We start from the raw sequence: 19,789 nt of genomic DNA, 5'->3' as shown, positions 1-19,789 counted from the left end.
TGTCCCAGCATATAACAATACTATACCATTGTGTTTTTGTATGTTCTACGCTTCCTCCCACATATCCCCCACACATGGATCCTGAAGTGTTGATTGACATAAGGCTTGACCAATACATATACATTGTGAGTGCATTAGTAAACTCATTATAAGACCTCCTGTGTTTAATACTACACCATCATCTTTCTCTTTTGATTTATTTTTATTTTTGAACCGGCATACACGAGCGCCCCCTAGTGGATCTGTTCTTGCCGCCCACTAACACAGCTCCCATGCCTGCATCTGCTTCCCCGCAGGACTACACTTCCCGGTAGGCAGCGCGACGATCACGTGACAGGATGTGCGTGACGGGTCCTGGTTGGTGACGGCGTCTCGAGCGGCAGCAGGAACCCCGAGCGAGACCTGTCACCTCTCCCCCCGAACACAGTGACGGCTCTGAATGACACGATGTGCGAAAAGCGGAAGGTGGCGGCCGGTCAGCGGCCAACTGTGGGGGGAACCTAAGAGAGGCTGAGCTGAGGGGGAAAGAGTTCGGAGGGGAAAGGACGAGGCGTGAGACCAAAGGGCTTCCCAACCGGAGGAGGAGGAAGGATTGGGGACAGATAGTTGGCTGTGAATCGCTGTAACCGCCCATTGTATTTCTCTGCCACCTATAGCTGCCCCCTGTGTGTGTCTGCCACCTATAGCTGCCCCCTGTGTGTGTCTGCCACCCATACCTGCCCCCTGTGTGTCTCTGACACCTATAGCTGCCCCCATCTGTCTCTCTGCCTCTTCTAGGTGTCTCTGTATGCCTCTCTCTGCCTCCTCTAGGTGTCTCCAGGTGTCTCTGTATGTCTCTCTCTGTCTCCTTTAGATGTCTCCAGGTATGTCTCTCTCTGCCTCCTCTAGGTGTCTCCAGGTGTGTCTCTCTCTGCCTCCTCTAGGTGTCTCTGTATGTCTCTCTCTGCGTCCTCTAGATGTCTCCAGGTGTGTCTCTCTCTGCCTCCTCTAGGTGTCTCTGTGTGTCTGTCTCTCTCTGCCTCCTCTAGGTGTCTCTGTGTGTCTGTCTCTCTGCCTCCTCTAGGTGTCTGTATGTCTCTCTCTACCTCCTCGAGGTGTCTCCAGGTTTGTCTCTCTCTGCCACCTTTAGCTGTCCCTGTGTGTCTCTCCAAGTGTTACCTATGTCTGTCTCTGTGTCTCTCTCTCTCCCTTTGCCACTTATGGAGACAGCAAGAGGGTTAGAATCATCTCAGCTGCATATTATAGATAGCGGCATAATCTTTACACCACCAAGAAGCTGCACTGTCTGCCTTCCCGCGCCCATATTATGCCTGTATGTTCCACGTCCACAGAGTGGGTTCTTTTGAGTGGATGTGAGTGAGGAGGAGGCACACAGTCTAGCTATCTGGTGGCGTAGAGGGTAATTGTGTTAATTTACATTCAGCAGGTTGTTGGCTCTATTTCCCGCTGATTGCTGGATGCTGGTATAAAGACCATCTGTATAGTTAAAGTTTTCGCGGGTCAGGCATAATATGTACGTGGGAAACAACACAGTCAAGCTGCCTGGTGGCGTAGCGGGTAGCTGTGATACCTATGGTGCTGTGGAGCACAGGTTCGATTCCCACTAGAAACACCTTACCTGCTACCCAAAATAAATAAACACTGAAACATTATATTTTTACATTAATTATATTTACATCGGGGACAAAAAACTAGGTGCTTCGCCTCCTGGTTCTAAGTCCCATTTGTCCCAACCCGCACGTCGTTCACACACCACCGATCATACTCATACTCCGTTCACACACCACACCGCCGCGCCCACCCAGCCCACTTATCTAACCACCTACCTACTAGGACTCATGGAGATTAGAACCAAGGACCAACTACATGGCAGGCAAAGCGCCTAGCACCGAGCCGCAAGAGCAGCGACCCGAATGAGCTCGTCCGCGATAGATATCCTCAAATCCGCCGATCTAAAAACCTAAAACACACACAACACCTATAGCGCTATATACTTACACCGAGATCGAACCAGCAACCTTTTAGAACATAGGTTAGGCACCTAACCTCTATGCCACGAGATAGACAGACATGCTCTTTCCCCTTGGTTATATAATGCCTGATCCTGACTCATATAGGCAGGCAACATATGTACAACGGGGAGGCAAAACATACTTAACTGTCTCGCGGAGTAACGGTTCAGCATCTGACCCACAGTGGCAAGGAATGCTGGATCGATCCCAGGTGACTCTTCTATGTAAGTATGTAGAGTTATAGTGGCTGTGCGTGTATTGAATGTTTTAAAGTATCCGTGGAACATTCAGCCATCATAGATCCATGTGACAAGCAGAGAGTAAAGCTGCCCGGTGGTGTAACGGTTAGCTGTGATACTTATAGTGCTGGGGAGTGCCGGCTCGATTCCTTTTTCTGGCACTTCACACGCAACCTTTCAGACAATGAACGCTCAGGGCTCTGAACTTAAAAATATAGAAACGCAGCAGTGTGATATTTTTACACAAAGCAATCATATTTCCACGCAGGCATAAAAAGTTACGGCACTACCGTCTGGTTCTTATTCCCATTCATCCTGACTCACATTTATACGCACTTCACTCACACCACTTTGTTCATACTCAAACGCATTCATACTCATACCATTCAGACTCACAGCCACTCGCAGGCCTCAGAACCGGGCACCAACTACATGGCAGGCAAAGCGCCTAGCACCGAGCCACAACCCAAATGAGCTCGTCCGTGATAGATATCCTCAAATCCGCCGATCTAAAAACATAAACACGCACAGCACCTATAGCGCTATATACTTACACCGGGGTAACCACCACCAAGCATTCGGGTGTTATAACCATTACACCACCAGTTGGCATGAGACAGAGTGCCCGTCTGCTCTGCATATAATCATAATCACCTGCCCTAAAATGTGACATATACACCCGCTTTAAAATACAGGGTTTACCCCTATTCTTAACATGAAATATTGGGGCCAGAACCCGCCATGCGCAGTGTCCCCAAAAACGGTACCATGGAAGATGGGATTCAATTATTACCAGGGCTGGTTTTAATTTCCAGTCAGCCCTGACGCCACTGTGGGGCATGTATGCATTGTGGCCCCCGTGGCTGCGGTGTGGCCTCTGAGGTGGTGCTTTTCTGCTCTGTTACGAACATGACACCATTTAAGAATATCTGACTCGCACAGCATCCTGTATGTCCTACCTGCCCTCTGTCACCTGTGCCCTGATAGCTGTCCCCTGCTCACTGTCTCCTGTCGTCCTCTGTCAGCTGCCCCTACCTGCGTCTGCTGCCCTCTGCCCCCTGTTACCGTCTGCTGCCCGCTGACAGAGGCGCCGTGCCTGCTTCTGCTGCCCCAGTTTGCCCTGGACGACTACACTTCCCGGTAGGCAGCGCGACGATCACGTGACAGGATGTGCGCGACGGGTCCTGGTTGGTGACGGCGTCTCGAGCGGCAGCAGGAACCCCGAGCGAGACCTGTCACCTCTCCCCCCGAACACAGTGACGGCTCTGAATGACAAGATGTGCGAAAAGCGGAAGGTGGCGGCCGGTCAGCGGCCAACTGTGGGGGGAACCTAAGAGAGGCTGAGCTGAGGGGGAAAGAGTTCGGAGGGGAAAGGACGAGGCGTGAGACCAAAGGGCTTCCCAACCGGAGGAGGAGGAAGGATTGGGGGCAGATAGTTGGCTGTGAATCGCTGTAACCGCCCATTGTATTTCTCTGCCACCTATAGCTGCCCCCTGTGTGTCTCTGCCACCTATAGCTGCCCCCTGTGTGTGTCTGCCACCTATAGCTGCCCCCTGTGTGTGTCTGCCACCTATACCTGCGCCCTGTGTGTCTCTGCCACCTATAGCTAAGTAGCTATTTCCGTGTGTCTGTCTCTCTGCCTCCTCTAGGTGTCTCCAGGTGTGTCTCTCTCTGCCTCCTCTAGGTGTCTCCAGGTGTGTCTCTCTCTGCCTCCTCTAGGTGTCTCCAGGTGTGTCTCTCTCTGCCTCCTCTAGGTGTCTCTGTGTGTCTGTCTCTCTGCCTCCTCTAGGTGTCTCTGTATGTCTCTCTCTGCCTCCTCTAGATGTCTCCAGGTGTGTCTCTCTCTGCCTCCTCTAGGTGTCTCCAGGTGTGTCTCTCTCTGCCTCCTCTAGGTGTCTCCAGGTGTGTCTCTCTCTGCCTCCTCTAGGTGTCTCTGTGTGTGTGTCTGTCTCTCTGCCTCCTCTAGGTGTCTCTGTATGTCTCTCTCTACCTCCTCGAGGTGTCTCCAGGTTTGTCTCTCTCTGCCACCTTTAGCTGTCCCTGTGTGTCTCTCCAAGTGCTACCTATGTCTGTCCCTGTGTCTCTCTCTCTCCCTTTGCCACTTATGGAGACAGCAAGAGGGTTAGAATCATCTCAGCTGCATATTATAGATAGCGGCATAATCTTTACACCACCAAGAAGCTGCACTGTCTGCCTTCCGGCGCCCATATTATGCCTGTATGTTCCACGTCCACAGAGTGGGTTCTTTTGAGTGTATGTGAGTGAGGAGGAGGCACACAGTCTAGCTATCTGGTGGCGTAGAGGGTAATTGTGTTAATTTACATCCAGCAGGTTGTTGGCTCTATTTCCCGCTGATTGCTGGATGCTGGTATGGAGGGCATCTGTATAGTTAAAGTTTTCGCGGGTCAGGAATAATATGTACGTGGGAAACAACACAGTCAAGCTACACAGCGGTGTAGCGGGTAGCTGTGATGCCTACGGTGCTGTGGAGCACAGGTTCGATTCCCACTAGAAACACCTTACCTGCTACCCAAAATAAATAGACACTGAAACATTATATTTTTACTTTAATTATATTTACATTCGGGGACAAAAAACTAGGTGCTTCGCCTCTTGGTTCTAAGTCCCATTTGCCCCGACCCGCACGTCGTTCACACACCACCGATCATACTCATACTCCGTTCACACACCACACCGCCGCGCCCACCCAGCCCACTTATCTAACCACCTACCTACTAGGACTCATGGAGATTAGAACCAAGGACCAACTACATGGCAGGCAAAGCGCCTAGCACCGAGCCGCAAGAGCAGCGACCCGAATGAGCTCGTCCGCGATAGATATCCTCAAATCCGCCGATCTAAAAACCAAAACACACGCAGCACCTATAGCACTATATACTTACACGGGGATAGAACCAACAACCTTTCAGCTCACATGATAGGCTTCTAACCACTACACCGCGAGACTCACATATACACGTCCACAGGCATCATCTATCTATGGGGCGACAAAGCAGCCAGCTCTCTATTGGCCTAACGGGTAGTCGCGTGACTTGCCATGCGAAGCGCTGCTGGTTTGATCCTGGGTGACTCTCTAGTAAGTGTTATAGCGGCTGCGCGTACCTTTAATGTTTTAGGGTACGAGTGGAATGCTCAGGCATCTTATGCCCTCGGGAAAGAAGAGAATCACGCTGCCTGCTGGCGTGATACCTGCGGTGCTGCCGAGCACCAGTTCCCTGTCGCAGAGTAACTCTTTACACGCACAGCCACTCTAACACGTGTACGAGCATGCACTACTCTACACCCACATTACATTTTACATACCGCAGTCATATTTCCGTGGTGACATAAAAGGTCAGCTGCACTAAAGCCGCCATTGAACCAGCAACCATCAATCTATATATAAAGATACAGCCATACCGTACTCCTCTATGCCGGAGTTTAATAGCTTGAGCCAGCAGCAGGTGGCTACGCTCTGCCTCCCCACATACAGAAAGCGCTCTGCCTCCCCACATACAGAAAGCGCTCTGCCTCCCCACATACAGAAAGCACTCCGTCCCCCTCATCTTCATTCCCCCCCCTTAGCATTCATGCAAACATTTCTCCACCCCTCCTTGTGCATCTGCCAATCAGCTGGCTCTAATGTCTCATGCGTTGTGGCGCCGAGTGGCAGCCGCGCCGTGGAAGTTTGAATGGCAGCCCCACGTATATTATTCCCCGAGTGTTTGAGTGGCTGTGGGTGTTTATTGAATGCTGTTTATATATATATATATATGCAGTGTGTCGGTGTGCTGTGTGTGTCGGTGTGTGGTGTGGTGTGGTGTGTGACTGGAGGAAGACGGTGCTCATGTGTTGAGTGGGAAGTCTTTTGTACCCTTAGATTTTCTTTGGCGCCTTCTGAAAACACAACTGGGAGAAGCAGTCAGTCTGGGTATCGGCTAAGGGTAGAGCAGGCAGGCAACGGGGTCGCTGGAGCCGGCGGAAAGCAACAGGCTGAGGTGGGAGGACTGGAGCTGGGCATTAGGCAAGCCGGGAGCTATAACCAGGTAGGCAGCATCAGCGTAGTAATCGGGATCCATGGAACCGACAAACACGGCCATGAAGCATAATGATCGGGCGAGGGGGGGTAAGAACGCCCAGGGGAATCAGGAGCAGGCATGCATCATAAGCCCCTGACGAGACAAGGAGTCCAGCCTCCTGGGAGCACACAGATTAGGTGAACATGGAGGGTCGGATTGTCAGCCTCTCAGTACCCAGATCATCCCGACATTAAATAAAAGCATCCTAGAGGTTCTATGCCCCTGCGGCTACTAGCCGTGAAATATCTGCGCTACTGCTGTGGGAGCAGTCGGAGCAGTCTAAGCTTCCACCTCCCCAATAAAGTGGTTTGGATAGAGCATTTTACTTAATGTGAGGAAGATTTACTTTGATGGGGGGGGGTACATGGAACAGCCCCCCAGCAGAAGTAGCTTCTGGGATTTTAACTTTTTTTACTTAATATGCGGAAGACGTACGTGACAGAGGGGGTGGTGGTGATGGGGAACAGCCTTCCTGTTCTGGTTGAGATGTTAAAGTTCAGGTTTTAGTATAGTGTTTCAGCGGTTAATCGCAGAATTGGTTTTTTGCTCCCGTCTTGAACAAAATGAGGCAAACAAACAAACTTAACAAATCGTCAGGGCTTTTGTCATTTGTTCATTTCTTTGTTGTCAGAAATCAACAAATAGACAATTTTGGTAAAAAAAAACAAACAAACAAAAAAACAAAACAACCATACGAATCCAAGCGCACTCCTCTACCGCACACTTACACTCACTCCAGTCACCCGTGCTCTCTGCCTCGCCTGGACGTATGACCCGTGTGTGTTGGTGTACTGTATGTATGTATGTATGTATGTATGTATGCTTTACACAGATGAATACAAGAGTCATGGGATTAGAGCCAGCGACAGACTATGGTAGGTGGTGCGCCGAACCGTTACGCCATTGCCTGGCTGGACATCAGGACAGCATTGTTTCCATACCCCCCCCTTTCATATTTACACTAAAGCGTCTCCCCTCCCCCTCCTCGGAGTCTGGGATCACATCTGCCAATCAACGTCTTAACGGGTAAAAGTCGATCTGCCCATCAAACAGCACTAGCCTTTTACCCCCAGAGGCTGCTTTGGCAGCGGCCACAGGCATAATTGGATGGCCGGCCTCACGACCAGCCCGGCCCTGTATGCAACCCACAAACCAGCAGCGACGTTTGGACTCCCAGGAACTGCCTCCGGACTCCTGTATGAATACGCAGAGATCACAATGCACCAGGCTGGGGGTATAAGGGACGGCGAGGAGCCCCGGGACAGAACCCGCCCCGCAGTCAATCACATCACACACGTTAAAAATGACACTTTCCTTTAATGAAATGGAACTATAAATTACACACCGTAAACAGCTTCCACAAGAGACGATCCCGTTAGATCATACACAGGTTTTGGCATGGAACAGGTTAAGCAGCAGCTTTTGATCTCTACAGGGGCTTTGAAGACATGGCCTGTGCACACCCCTCCTGCAGGTTCATACCTTGAAAACAGGTGTCATGGCCTTGGTCAGAGTCCCAGAGCAGCGCTCGGAGGAGACCCGGACTATTCCAAGGCAGACAGGAGCAGCTGCAGCTCCCGGAAGGCACTTCCATAGCGGCCGACCTGCGACGCTCTGCTCTTCACCAGCTGGCTGAGCGTGCGAAGCTGCTTGTAGCACATCTTACACTTGGCGATCCTGCGGGGAGACAGCGAGCAGAGGAGTACGGAGATATTATATTATATATATATATATTTGGGGTCGCCACAGCAGGAGGTGACACGACACTAACCTCTCCTCACGTGATATATCCACACCGACGGGGGGAGGGGCGGCCAACGTATCGGTGATCAGCGGCAAAAACCTCTGCAGAATCAGCTTAAGCGACAGGCACCCGGTCTGCACGTAGCTAGGAGAGGCACACAACACGGCCATTAACACGCGCAGAGGGGCAGCCTCTGAAAGGAGCACCCAGGAATTTCCATACGCTGGGCACTTTAGGCACTCGGTAAGGTCACTCGCCTACAGGGAGCAGAGACGCTCGGCGGCACTACCTCAAACATGTAAACACGCGAGCGGCGGTTTTAGGCCATCTCTCACCTCTCGTACTTGCTCTGAAGCAGCTTCTCGATCTGAGGCAGGACGGCTAAGCAGAGATCCAGCTTCCAGAGGGACCTGCGGGCACAAGGACAGCGTGACACCGGGGGGGCTAATTCACTAAGCTTGTAAGAGCTGTGGGTTCAGCTCCCTCACTTCATTGGTTGGTTCCTCCAGCAAGAAGGGCTGAGCCAGCCCTGTATAATGTATAGTTCACTGGGTGAGGAGACTGGGGAGATCTTGTCTTGATATACCGACGCATCATACATGGCAAGTCACATATATATCCATGCGTTGGAGACCCCACGGGCTTTCATAACATGTAGGGATGTCAAGGGGCTAAAGGAACAGACCCCAGCGGCAGTAAACAGGGACTCACGCTTTCTGGTTGATGATGTTCAGAAGATCTACCACCACGGATAGGTCATTAATAGCCACGGCAGAGTCCATAGATGTCTGAAATGAAAGTATTAGGGTTATAGCCCCCTGGCCTGCTTATCTCCAGAGCCCGGAGGTCGCGCACAGGAGAGTCTGTTACAAACATCCACTGAAATGCTTCTTCCAAGCGGAAGCCAATCTCAGGCTGACGGCGCCTCATCTGTGACCCAAAGCAAACAGCAAGAGGCTTCCGGAGCGGATACAGGGCATGAGAACGGCATACATTACCGCCGGGACAGGAGAGCCCCGCTATCATCCCACTGCACAGCCCCGTCAGAGGGCTCCCCGTCTGCGCTGTCCTACCTTCATGTCTCCGGTACTCCACACGGCTCTCACGGTGTCCAGGTTCCGCATTCGGCTGGTCAGAACCATACACATGGTGCCGTGGCCTTTCCGAATCTGACATACAGCTTCTTCATCCACCACTTCTGCCGGCGACGAGCCCTTCACAGCCTGCGACGGGATGTAAGGGAGAGAAGCTGTCATATCCACGGTGCCAGATGATTACAGCAAACAGATTCCGGCACCGCAGAAAAGGAGCCACGCGCCCAATGCACGGCAAGAGCCCGTTCACCAGGGGCCCGGAGGGCAGCGCACTCACGGGCAAGAAGTCGGCGGCCTTCAGACCGATGGGTTCGTTGCGAGCCGCAGAGATAACCGGGGGGTTGCTCGTAGGCGCAGATGGGGTCTGACACACAATGGGTGTGGATGCAGCTACCGGTGGCCTCGGCAGCTGTTCAAACTAAGGCAAAAAGGTAAGAAAAAAAGCCAAAACTGTAAGTAACGATTCTCCAGACCCACAGAACATATTGCAGAGGTTCTCAAAGCATCAGGACACCTCAGGGTCTCCTCACATTAGCTCAGACCCAGGTGCCCGTGTGCGGAGACCCTGATACCGGTTAGTCTGGTGTTCCGTTCAGTGTCCGTGTACCACACATGACGATCTACATGTATGTGCTACGTACATTCCTTTTGTTGCTTGGGGCTGGGGTCACTATGTCCTGAGTTGGGACCAGCGGCTCCTTCACATCGAGAGTTTCTGCAGAACATGAAGTTAAAGGTCAGAGGTCAGCTTGGCACACGGGCTGGGGGCACATTACACGCATTACACGCAGGGCCAATGTATAAACGGACACAACCTGACACAGGGCATGTTATGTGTGTGTATGTGTGGGTGGGCTGCAGCCCCTACGAGACAGATGACATACAAGGGCTCCCCATAGCATTCCCGATAGCTGTGCGGGGGAACCCAACCATGCGATATCATTGGTGACATCACAGGGTGTTGATTTAAAATACCCCAAAGTGGATCTCTATACATTGTACAATTTCCAGCCCTGTAGGAAATGTTAACCCCCCCCCCTCACTGCCTACAACGGCCCCCCAGGCGACTAAAACAATGTGTGGAAAACACTGCAAAATTATAAAGTTCAACACCACCTGAGAAGCGTAAAAATTAGCGGAACGCATATTTTAATGCGGTGGGTTCCAGATATGTGACAAATATTATGGAGCTGGAGGCCGACTCACCATCCTCCGGCGGAGCAGGGAAGGGTTCACTGTTCCGGGGCGGCGTGCGAGCTGTGGACGAGAAAGAAGATGAAGAGGCGAGCGAGGCGCGCAGGCACCACAGCATGGAAGAGAGCTCCACACTCACAGATCGCATTCCTTGGCTGGAAGATCTCTTTATAAACCTCAGGATTCTGGATCTCAGCTCTGGATTCCTTCTCCTCCTCGTCACTGGTAGGACTGACCCTGCAGGAAAGGAGGAGAAGGTTAGTGGCAGGGTTCCCGACAGTCTCTTTGTGATGGCGGCAGGAAACCGACGGGCTTCTGCTTCCATACCTCTGCGGTTTGCTGCATGCCGTGGATGGACGCTCGTAGATGCGTCTCAGAGAGGATCCGGTGGGGGTGGTTTGGCTGATGGGAATTGCCGGTGAGTGGGGACTTTGTGGTGCGGCGCCAGTCACCTTAACCCGGGTTAAGTCCACCACAAAGGAGGAGACACTGGACTGTGTGGTGGAGACCCCGATCTGCAATCATCCACAAAACAGATAAAATAAGCTTCACGTTCCACCTGCAGCATTTAGCATCCAGCACCAACGGCACGTCCTCAGCAGCCGCTAAACAACCCCACCGTCCACCACAATTACCCGGCACAAGCCGCCGACAGCCAGAGCCACCCTCCACCACAATTACCCGGCACAAGCCAACAGCCAGAGCCACCGTCCGCCACAATTACCCGCCACAAGCCGCCAACAGCCAGAGCCACAATTACCAGGCACAAGCCGCCGACAGCCAGAGCCACAATTACCCGGCACAAGCCTCCAACAGCCAGAGCCAGGGAAGCCACTTACCAGCTGATTATTGCAGATCGCAAGGTCGGAAACCTTGCCCCATCCCACCGGAACCGTATCAAAGCAGCGTTCTGGTTCCCATCCGTAAACTCGGAGAGAGTCCCGGCCCCCGCAGAACAGGCAGCCGCCGTCGCTGCTGAACAGAACGGCCCTGCAGGGAGCATCCAGAAAACATGCTGAGAGCCGGCACCCAACCAACGTGATTGATCAAGAGGAAGAAGACGGACAGACCCGGTCTGGGCACCTCCGGCACATGAACCTATACAGGGCCTGGGCCTTCTTACTATATGTACGGGTCTCTGCGAGGGGAGCCGGCCCCGGGCAGCGCAGAAAGCCGCGAGGGGAGCAGAGCTGACTCCGCATCCTGGGCGGGCTCTGTATAACATAGAATGTTTCGGAACGCTTCAGTTTAGTGAATAGACCGTGTTACCTGACCGGTACAGTCTCCCCCTCCGTACAGCCGACGAGCTGAAACTTCTCCAGGTCCCAGAAACGAACAGTCCTTCGGAGACATAAACAAACGCTTTAGGGGTTGCCGTTCCCCTCCTTACAAACACCCCCAGACTCCACCGGCCTCTCTTACCTGTCCGCACTCCCCGACGCCAACAGGTACTCATTGGGGTGAAATTCCACTACATGCACGGGTCCCGTGTGTGAGCTGAACTCAGCCATCAGCTTCCCAGCCGTCAGGTCCCAGAGCTGTAAATGCACAATACGCGCCGTAACAGCCAGAAGCATTTCAGCCCCACGACAAGCGCAACCGAACGTCAAGGAAACGACCCGAACGGTGACTTATCTCTGTCCGACCCCCTAGGATGACACATGACGACACCGAGCGTTTTCAGCTACACTCACGCCGGCCCCAGAAGGCGCTTACCTTAACAGAGTGATCGTCTGCAGAAGATGCCAACCATTTCCCATCAGGACTGAAGCGGAGACAGCGGACAGCCTCAGTGTGACCCTGGGAACAAGTCATAGAATGAGACGGCGTGCTATCACCGACACGTGGATGCCACGGACCTGCGCTGCCGACTCTCCACGCATCAGCACAGAACCAACCTTATAGCGAAACACACAGCCTTTCCTTCTCACGTCCCACAGCTGAAAGAAAAAAAAGAAAAGAGCAGGAGCTTAAAAAAATAAACCCGAGAACGCAACCACCTTACTGCGCTCCAGCCGGCAACGGCAGAGTTCGCTTCGAGGAACCGTGCGTTATTATTAATATTATTATTATTATAAGGCCACCGGCGCATTTATCTGATATAACCGGTAAAGCAGAGGAATACTATTATTAATATTATTATTATTATTATTATTATTAGACCACGGGCGCATTTATCCGATATTACCGGTAAAGCAGAGGAATACTATTATTAATATTATTATTATTATTATTATTAGACCACGGGCGCATTTATCCGATATTACCGGTAAAGCAGAGGAATATTATTATTATTATTATTAGACCACGGGCGCATTTATCCGATATAACCGGTAAAGCAGAGGAATATTATTATTATTATTATTAGACCACGGGCGCATTTATCCGATATAACCGGTAAAGCAGAGGAATACTATTATTATTATTATTATTATTATTAGACCACGGGCGCATTTATCCGATATTACCGGTAAAGCAGAGGAATATTATTATTATTATTATTAGACCACGGGCGCATTTATCCGATATAACCGGTAAAGCAGAGGAATACTATTATTAATATTATTATTATTATTATTATTATTATTAGACCACGGGCGCATTTATCCGATATTACCGGTAAAGCAGAGGAATATTATTATTATTAGACCACGGGCGCATTTATCCGATATTACCGGTAAAGCAGAGGAATATTATTATTATTATTATTATAAGGCCACCGGCGCATTTATCTGATATAACCGGTAAAGCAGAGGAATATTATTATTATTATTATTATTATTATTAGACCACGGGCGCATTTATCCGATATAACCGGTAAAGCAGAGGAATATTATTATTATTATTATAAGGCCACCGGCGCATTTATCTGATATAACCGGTAAAGCAGAGGAATATTATTATTATTATTATTATTATTATTAGACCACGGGCGCATTTATCCGATATAACCGGTAAAGCAGAGGAATATTATTATTATTATTATTATTATTAGACCACGGGCGCATTTATCCGATATTACCGGTAAAGCAGAGGAATATTATTATTATTATTATTATTATTATTAGACCATGGGCACGTTGACCTGATATTAGCCGTAAAGCTGCAGAATATTATTATTATTGGACCACGGGCGCGTTGAAAAAAAAGCACCATTGATAACGAGAAAGCATTTGCATCGAGCTGAAGGCTTGTGGCCGGAGACAATGCGCTTAGCACTGTACCACGTGTGGTTTCCCGGTAGCTGATGTGGCGGGTAGCTGCGGTTTGAGAGCTTAGTGGAAAGTGTGACACGTTTCCAGAGATTACGCACACGCAAACACGTTATACATAAGAGTGTGCATGGATTTTTCCAGCAAGCAGCGCGGGGAAGCCATTTCTAAGCGCACTGCTCACTCTGCTGTATCCCACAAGAGCTTCCTGCCCAGTACAAACCTTCCACGCAGCAGGAAACCCACGCAGGACACGGCCAGCATGCCGCGGGCCCCCCCACACCCCACGCAAAGCCAGGCCATTACCTTTATGTTTGTGTCCATGGATCCCGAGGCCACAAACTCCCCGTAGGGGTGGAAATCCAGGCTGCACACGTTGGCTTTGTGTCCCATCAACGTCCTGAGAACTGAAAGGAATAGGGGGGACTTCTAATTACAGGTTAACGCTTCCTCCCACCGGAACAATCCAGTAACACCACGTGCCAAGGAGAACACTCCACGAGACACGCGGGGCACATGCCAACAAGACTACCCCACGAGACACCCGGGGGCACACGCCAACAAGACTACCCCACGAGACACCCGGGGGCACACGCCAACAAGACTACCCCACGAGACACCCGGGGAGAGAACCAAACACCACGGATGCCACAGAGACGACTCCATGAGACACCCGGGGAGAGAACCAAACACCACAGATGCCACAGAGATGACTCCACGAGACACACGGGGCAGAGAACCAAACAGCACGGATGCCACAGAGATGACTCCATGAGACACCCGGGGAGAGAACCAAACACCACAGATGCCACAGAGATGACTCCACGAGACACACGGGGCAGAGAACCAAACAGCACGGATGCCACAGAGATGACTCCATGAGACACCCGGGGAGAGAACCAAACACCACAGATGCCACAGAGATGACTCCACGAGACACACGGGGAGAGAACCAAACACCACAGATGCCACAGAGATGACTCCACGAGACACACGGGGAGAGAACCAAACACCACAGATGCCACAGAGATGACTCCATGAGACACCCGGGGAGAGAACCAAACAGCACGGATGCCACAGAGATGACTCCATGAGACACACGGGGCAGAAAACCAAACACCACATGCCACGGACACACACATCACAAACATGTCAAGAAATAAAGTGACACCGGGCTTGACTTACTCTTAGCAGCCTCTAAGTCCCAGACGCGCAGAGACCCGGACTGTGAGCCGGCCACCAGCAGCTCTTCGTTGGTATTGAAGCGCACGCTTTCCACCGGAGACGTGTGTCCCGTGAGACTCTGCGTTAAGGAGAGCAGAGTTCTGCGGATTACTGCTCTGGACACACATCACGTGTGTGTGTGTGTGTGGAGGAGACACGTCACGTGTGTGTGTGTGGAGGAGACACGTCACGTGTGTGTGTGTGGAGGAGACACGTCACGTGTGTGTGTGTGGAGGAGACACGTCACGTGTGTGTGTGTGGAGGAGACACGTCACGTGTGTGTGTGTGTGTGTGTGTGGAGGAGACACGTCACGTGTGTGTGTGTGTGTGTGGAGGAGACACGTCACGTGTACGTGTGTGGAGGAGACACGTCACGTGTGTGTGTGTGGAGGAGACACGTCACGTGTGTGTGTGTGTGTGTGTGAGTGTGTGTGGAGGAGACACGTCACGTGTGTGTGTGTGGAGGAGACACGTCACGTGTACGTGTGTGTGTGTGGAGGAGACACGTCACGTGTACGTGTGTGTGTGTGTGTGTGTGTGGAGGAGACACGTCACGTGTGTGTGTGGAGGAGACACGTCACGTGTGTGTGTGTGTGTGTGGAGGAGACACGTCACGTGTACGTGTGTGTGTGTGTGTGGAGGAGACACGTCACGTGTGTGTGTGTGTGGAGGAGACACGTCACCTGGGGTGTACTCACCATGATGCAGTTGGGCTTGTTAACTGACCACAGGTTGACACGGCAATCCTCTCCGCCTGTTGCCATCAGACGACCAGAACTTTTCCCCAAAGCCAAGGCGCACACATTGCTGGCATGCGCGGCGATCTCTTCTGCATTATAGAGAAGCGTGATAGAGAAAGACAGGACATGCCACGAGCACACACGTGTTGGTTGAAATAATGGTCGAATTCTCCTCAGAAAGAGTTTCCTTTATTTAGATCATGCGCATAATCGAGACAAGGCACACAACACACAAAAGTCGAAGCGTTGTCTGATTACACATTAAGATTACATGGTTTATATAGCATCTTATCTACTTCTAATAGCATGCATCATTCTGATTGGTTACTTTTCAAGCAGGTTACACCTCTTTAAGCTGCATAATTAAGAATGGCCTAGACTTGACCCTTTGCACATATATATAGAACAACAGTAGACGTGTTGGCGTGAACTCGTGCATATATCATGGACTAGACATTCCCTGCTTTCTTATGTCTGTCAGGAATAATATTTACGATAACATAAGCATTTTTCTAACAACACGCCACGGGCTACATCTACACACAGATCCCAGTACACGCCACAAACGCACACGCCAAAGGCTACATCTACACACAGATCCCAGGACACGCCACAAACGCACACGCCAAAGGCTACATCTACACAGAGATCCCGGGACACTGCATTTAGTGCCCTTATCAGCACAGCAACCAGTGAGAGGTTTCTGCTGACTGGGCAGTTTAATTGGTTGCCGTGGTTCTAAGAGTAATTTTATCGCATAACCCTGGCCAATCACGGGACTCACGCAGCTTCCAAGCCGTTTTTGTTGCTCCAGAGGTCGCCATAATGCTGCCGGACTGAAGCGGGAAGATACCCGGATCCTGCCCCAGAGGGGGTCCAACCCCCCAGCCGCTGCCAGGGGAGACGGGCGTCCGGTTAGCAGATCTTTGCACTGGCGGGGATTTAAAAAGGTGGCGTCACCGCATTGTTACCACAACTACACCCAATATAATCATTGCGTCATCAGTACCCCCCACCCCGACAAAGTATTACCATCATTATCCCCCCATTAACCCCCCGACACAGTATTACCATCATTACCCCTCGCCCCGGTAACCCCCGACACAATTTTAACATCATTAACCCCCCCCTCCAACACAGTATTACCATCATTACTCACCCCGGTTACACCCAGACACAGTATTACCATCATTACCCCCCAGGTTACCCCCCCGACACAGTATTACCATCATTACCTCCCAGGTTACCCCTCCCCGACACAGTATTACCATCATTACCCCCCAGGTTACCCCTCCCCGACACAGTATTACCATCATTACCCCCCAGGTTACCCCTCCCCGACACAGTATTACCATCATTACCTCCCAGGTTACCCCTCCCCGACACAGTATTACCATCATTACCTCCCAGGTTACCCCTCCCCGACACAGTATTACCATCATTACCTCCCAGGTTACCCCTCCCCGACACAGTATTACCATCATTACCCCCCAGGTTACCCCTCCCCGACACAGTATTACCATCATTACCCCCCAGGTTACCCCTCCCCGACACAGTATTACCATCATTACCCCCCAGGTTACCCCCCCGACACAGTATTACCATCATTACCCCCCAGGTTACCCCCCCGACACAGTATTACCATCATTACCCCCCGACACAGTATTACCATCATTACCCCCCCGACAGTATTATTACCTCACACGCCCTGTAATACCCTGTCACAGTATTATTACCCCACACGCCCTGTAATACCCTGGCACAGTATTATTACCCTACACGCCCTGTAATACCCTGGCACAGTATTATTACCCCACACGCCCTGTAATACCCTGGCACAGTATTATTACCTCACATGCCCTGTAATACCCTGGCACAGTATTATTACCTCACACGCCCTGTAATACCCTGGCACAGTATTATTACCTCCCATGCCCTGTAATACCCTGGCACAGTATTATTACCCCACATGCCCTGTAATACCCTGGCACAGTATTATTACCTCCCATGCCCTGTAATACCCTGGCACAGTATTATTACCTCCCATGCCCTGTAATACCCTGGCACAGTATTATTACCTCACATGCCCTGTAATACCCTGGCACAGTATTATTACCTCACACGCCCTGTAATACCCTGTCACAGTATTATTACCCCACACGCCCTGTAATACCCTGGCACAGTATTATTACCCTACACGCCCTGTAATACCCTGGCACAGTATTATTACCCCACACGCCCTGTAATACCCTGGCACAGTATTATTACCTCACATGCCCTGTAATACCCTGGCACAGTATTATTACCTCACACGCCCTGTAATACCCTGGCACAGTATTATTACCTCCCATGCCCTGTAATACCCTGGCACAGTATTATTACCCCACATGCCCTGTAATACCCTGGCACAGTATTATTACCTCCCATGCCCTGTAATACCCTGGCACAGTATTATTACCTCCCATGCCTTGTAATACCTTGGCACAGTATTATTACCTCACATGCCCTGTAATACCCTGGCACAGTATTATTACCTCACATGCCCTGTAATACCCTGGCACAGTATTATTACCTAACACGCCCTGTAATACCTTGGCACAGTATTATTACCTCACATGCCCTGTAATACCCTGGCACAGTATTATTACCCCACATGCCCATAATACCCTGGCACAGTATTATTACCTCACACGCCCTGTAATACCCTGGCACAGTATTATTACCTCACATGCCCCATAATACCCGGGCACAGTATTATTACCTCACATGCTCTGTAATACCCAGGCACAGTATTATTACCCCACATGCCCCATAATACCCGGGCACAGTATTATTACCTCACATGCTCTGTAATACCCAGGCACAGTATTATTACCCCACATGCCCCATAATACCCGGGCACAGTATTATTACCTCACATGCTCTGTAATACCCAGGCACAGTATTATTACCCCACATGCCCCATAATACCCGGGCACAGTATTATTACCTCACATGCTCTGTAATACCCAGGCACAGTATTATTACCCCACATGCCCCATAATACCCGGGCACAGTATTATTACCTCACATGCTCTGTAATACCCAGGCACAGTATTATTACCTCGGAGCCCCGGTAACACCGCTTTTACCTCCTATAAGCAGAAGCTGTACACTCAGTTTGCCCGCAGTTACCACAGTAATAGTTTCCTACACCTGCTTACAAACTGTCTTCTTATTGGTCATTCCCTGACAACCGTCTTCAAAACAAATCGCGTCAGAAGCCCCGCCCCAAGCGGCTTTCGCGTGTGGGACGTGCAGTGACGCCACGCCCTTTTCCGGACTTGTTTTCGGGGACATGTTAAGTACTGGCAGGAAGGGCAGAGCACATAAATGCCCTCATAATAATATGTCAAGAGTGACAACAACTCACACAACTCTCAGTACAACAAACAGAATGATTTCACACAAGCAAAACTAAAAAGAGCCGTGAGAAGGCTTGGCTCACAAGCTTACAATCTAGAGGGGGCAGAGGTAGTCGAGGTGTATGGGGAGCTCGGCTCGCAAACTGGCGGAGGGCGGCAGATGAGGAGTGACGGGTCAGGACGGGGACGCTGGCGGAGGGCAGCAGATGAGTGACGGGTCAGGACGGGGACGCTGGCGGAGAGCGGCAGATGAGGAGTGACAGGTCAGGACGGGGACGCTGGCGGAGGGCAGCAGATGAGTGACGGGTCAGGATGGGGACGCTGGCCGAGGGCAGCAGATGAGTGACGGGTCAGGACGGGGACGCTGGCGGAGAGCGGCAGATGAGGAGTGACGGGTCAGGACGGGGACGCTGGCGGAGAGCGGCAGATGAGGAGTGACGGGTCAGGATGGGGACGCTGGCGGAGGGCGGCAGATGAGGAGTGACGGGTCAGGACGGGGACGCTGGCGGAGGGCAGCAGATGAGTGACGGGTCAGGATGGGGACGCTGGCGGAGGGCGGCAGATGAGGAGTGACGGGTCAGGACGGGGACGCTGGCGGAGGGCAGCAGATGAGTGACGGGTCAGGATGGAGACGCTGGCGGAGGGCGGCAGATGAGTGACGGGTCAGGATGGAGACGCTGGTGGAGGGCGGCAGATGAGTGACGGGTCAGGATGGGGACGCTGGCGGAGGGCGGCAGATGAGGAGTGACGGGTCAGGATGGGGACGCTGGCGGAGAGCGGCAGATGAGGAGTGACGGGTCAGGACAGGGACGCTGGCGGAGGGCAGCAGATGAGTGACGGGTCAGGA

General features: G+C 51.5%; 1 protein-coding gene across 2 annotated transcripts; it reads right to left on the bottom strand.

Moving 5' to 3' along the window:
- Positions 1-7,627: 7,627 nt before the first annotated feature.
- KATNB1 (katanin regulatory subunit B1) lies at positions 7,628-18,722 on the bottom strand. Of its 2 annotated transcripts, XM_053448501.1 has the most exons (20): positions 18,642-18,722; positions 16,323-16,469; positions 15,497-15,627; positions 14,760-14,877; positions 13,881-13,981; positions 12,261-12,302; positions 12,079-12,162; positions 11,785-11,900; positions 11,632-11,703; positions 11,202-11,352; positions 10,690-10,877; positions 10,502-10,599; positions 10,375-10,425; positions 9,810-9,883; positions 9,446-9,586; positions 9,148-9,297; positions 8,786-8,862; positions 8,410-8,484; positions 8,102-8,218; positions 7,628-8,007 (listed from the first exon to the last, which is right to left on the bottom strand). In XM_053448501.1, exons 2-20 carry the CDS (start codon positions 16,360-16,362, stop codon positions 7,875-7,877), a joined length of 1,959 nt encoding a protein of 652 aa, XP_053304476.1. In that variant the 5' UTR covers positions 16,363-16,469; positions 18,642-18,722; the 3' UTR covers positions 7,628-7,874. The 2 variants fall into 2 exon arrangements, with proteins under 2 accessions (XP_053304476.1, XP_053304475.1); XM_053448500.1 differs by having other exon boundaries at positions 10,502-10,877.
- Positions 18,723-19,789: the final 1,067 nt, after the last annotated feature.

Source organism: Spea bombifrons, chromosome 10, assembly GCF_027358695.1.
Source record: "Spea bombifrons isolate aSpeBom1 chromosome 10, aSpeBom1.2.pri, whole genome shotgun sequence".
NCBI lineage: Eukaryota > Metazoa > Chordata > Amphibia > Anura > Pelobatidae > Spea > Spea bombifrons.
Note: the sequence above shows the minus strand (reverse complement) of the source record. Positions and strands in the feature narration are given on the sequence as shown.

Bases quoted from the DNA above. Each gene is read 5' to 3' on its own strand.
- KATNB1 (XM_053448500.1), bottom strand. From the start codon at position 16,362: ATGGCGACCTCTGGAGCAACAAAAACGGCTTGGAAGCTGC. The intron at 11,704-11,784 runs GTAAGAGAGGCC...ATGTCTCCGAAG, and splicing joins GCGTCGGGGAGTGCGGACAG to GACTGTTCGTTTCTGGGACC. The intron at 11,353-11,631 runs GTAACACGGTCT...TGCTCCCTGCAG, and splicing joins GGGGAGACTGTACCGGTCAG to GGCCGTTCTGTTCAGCAGCG.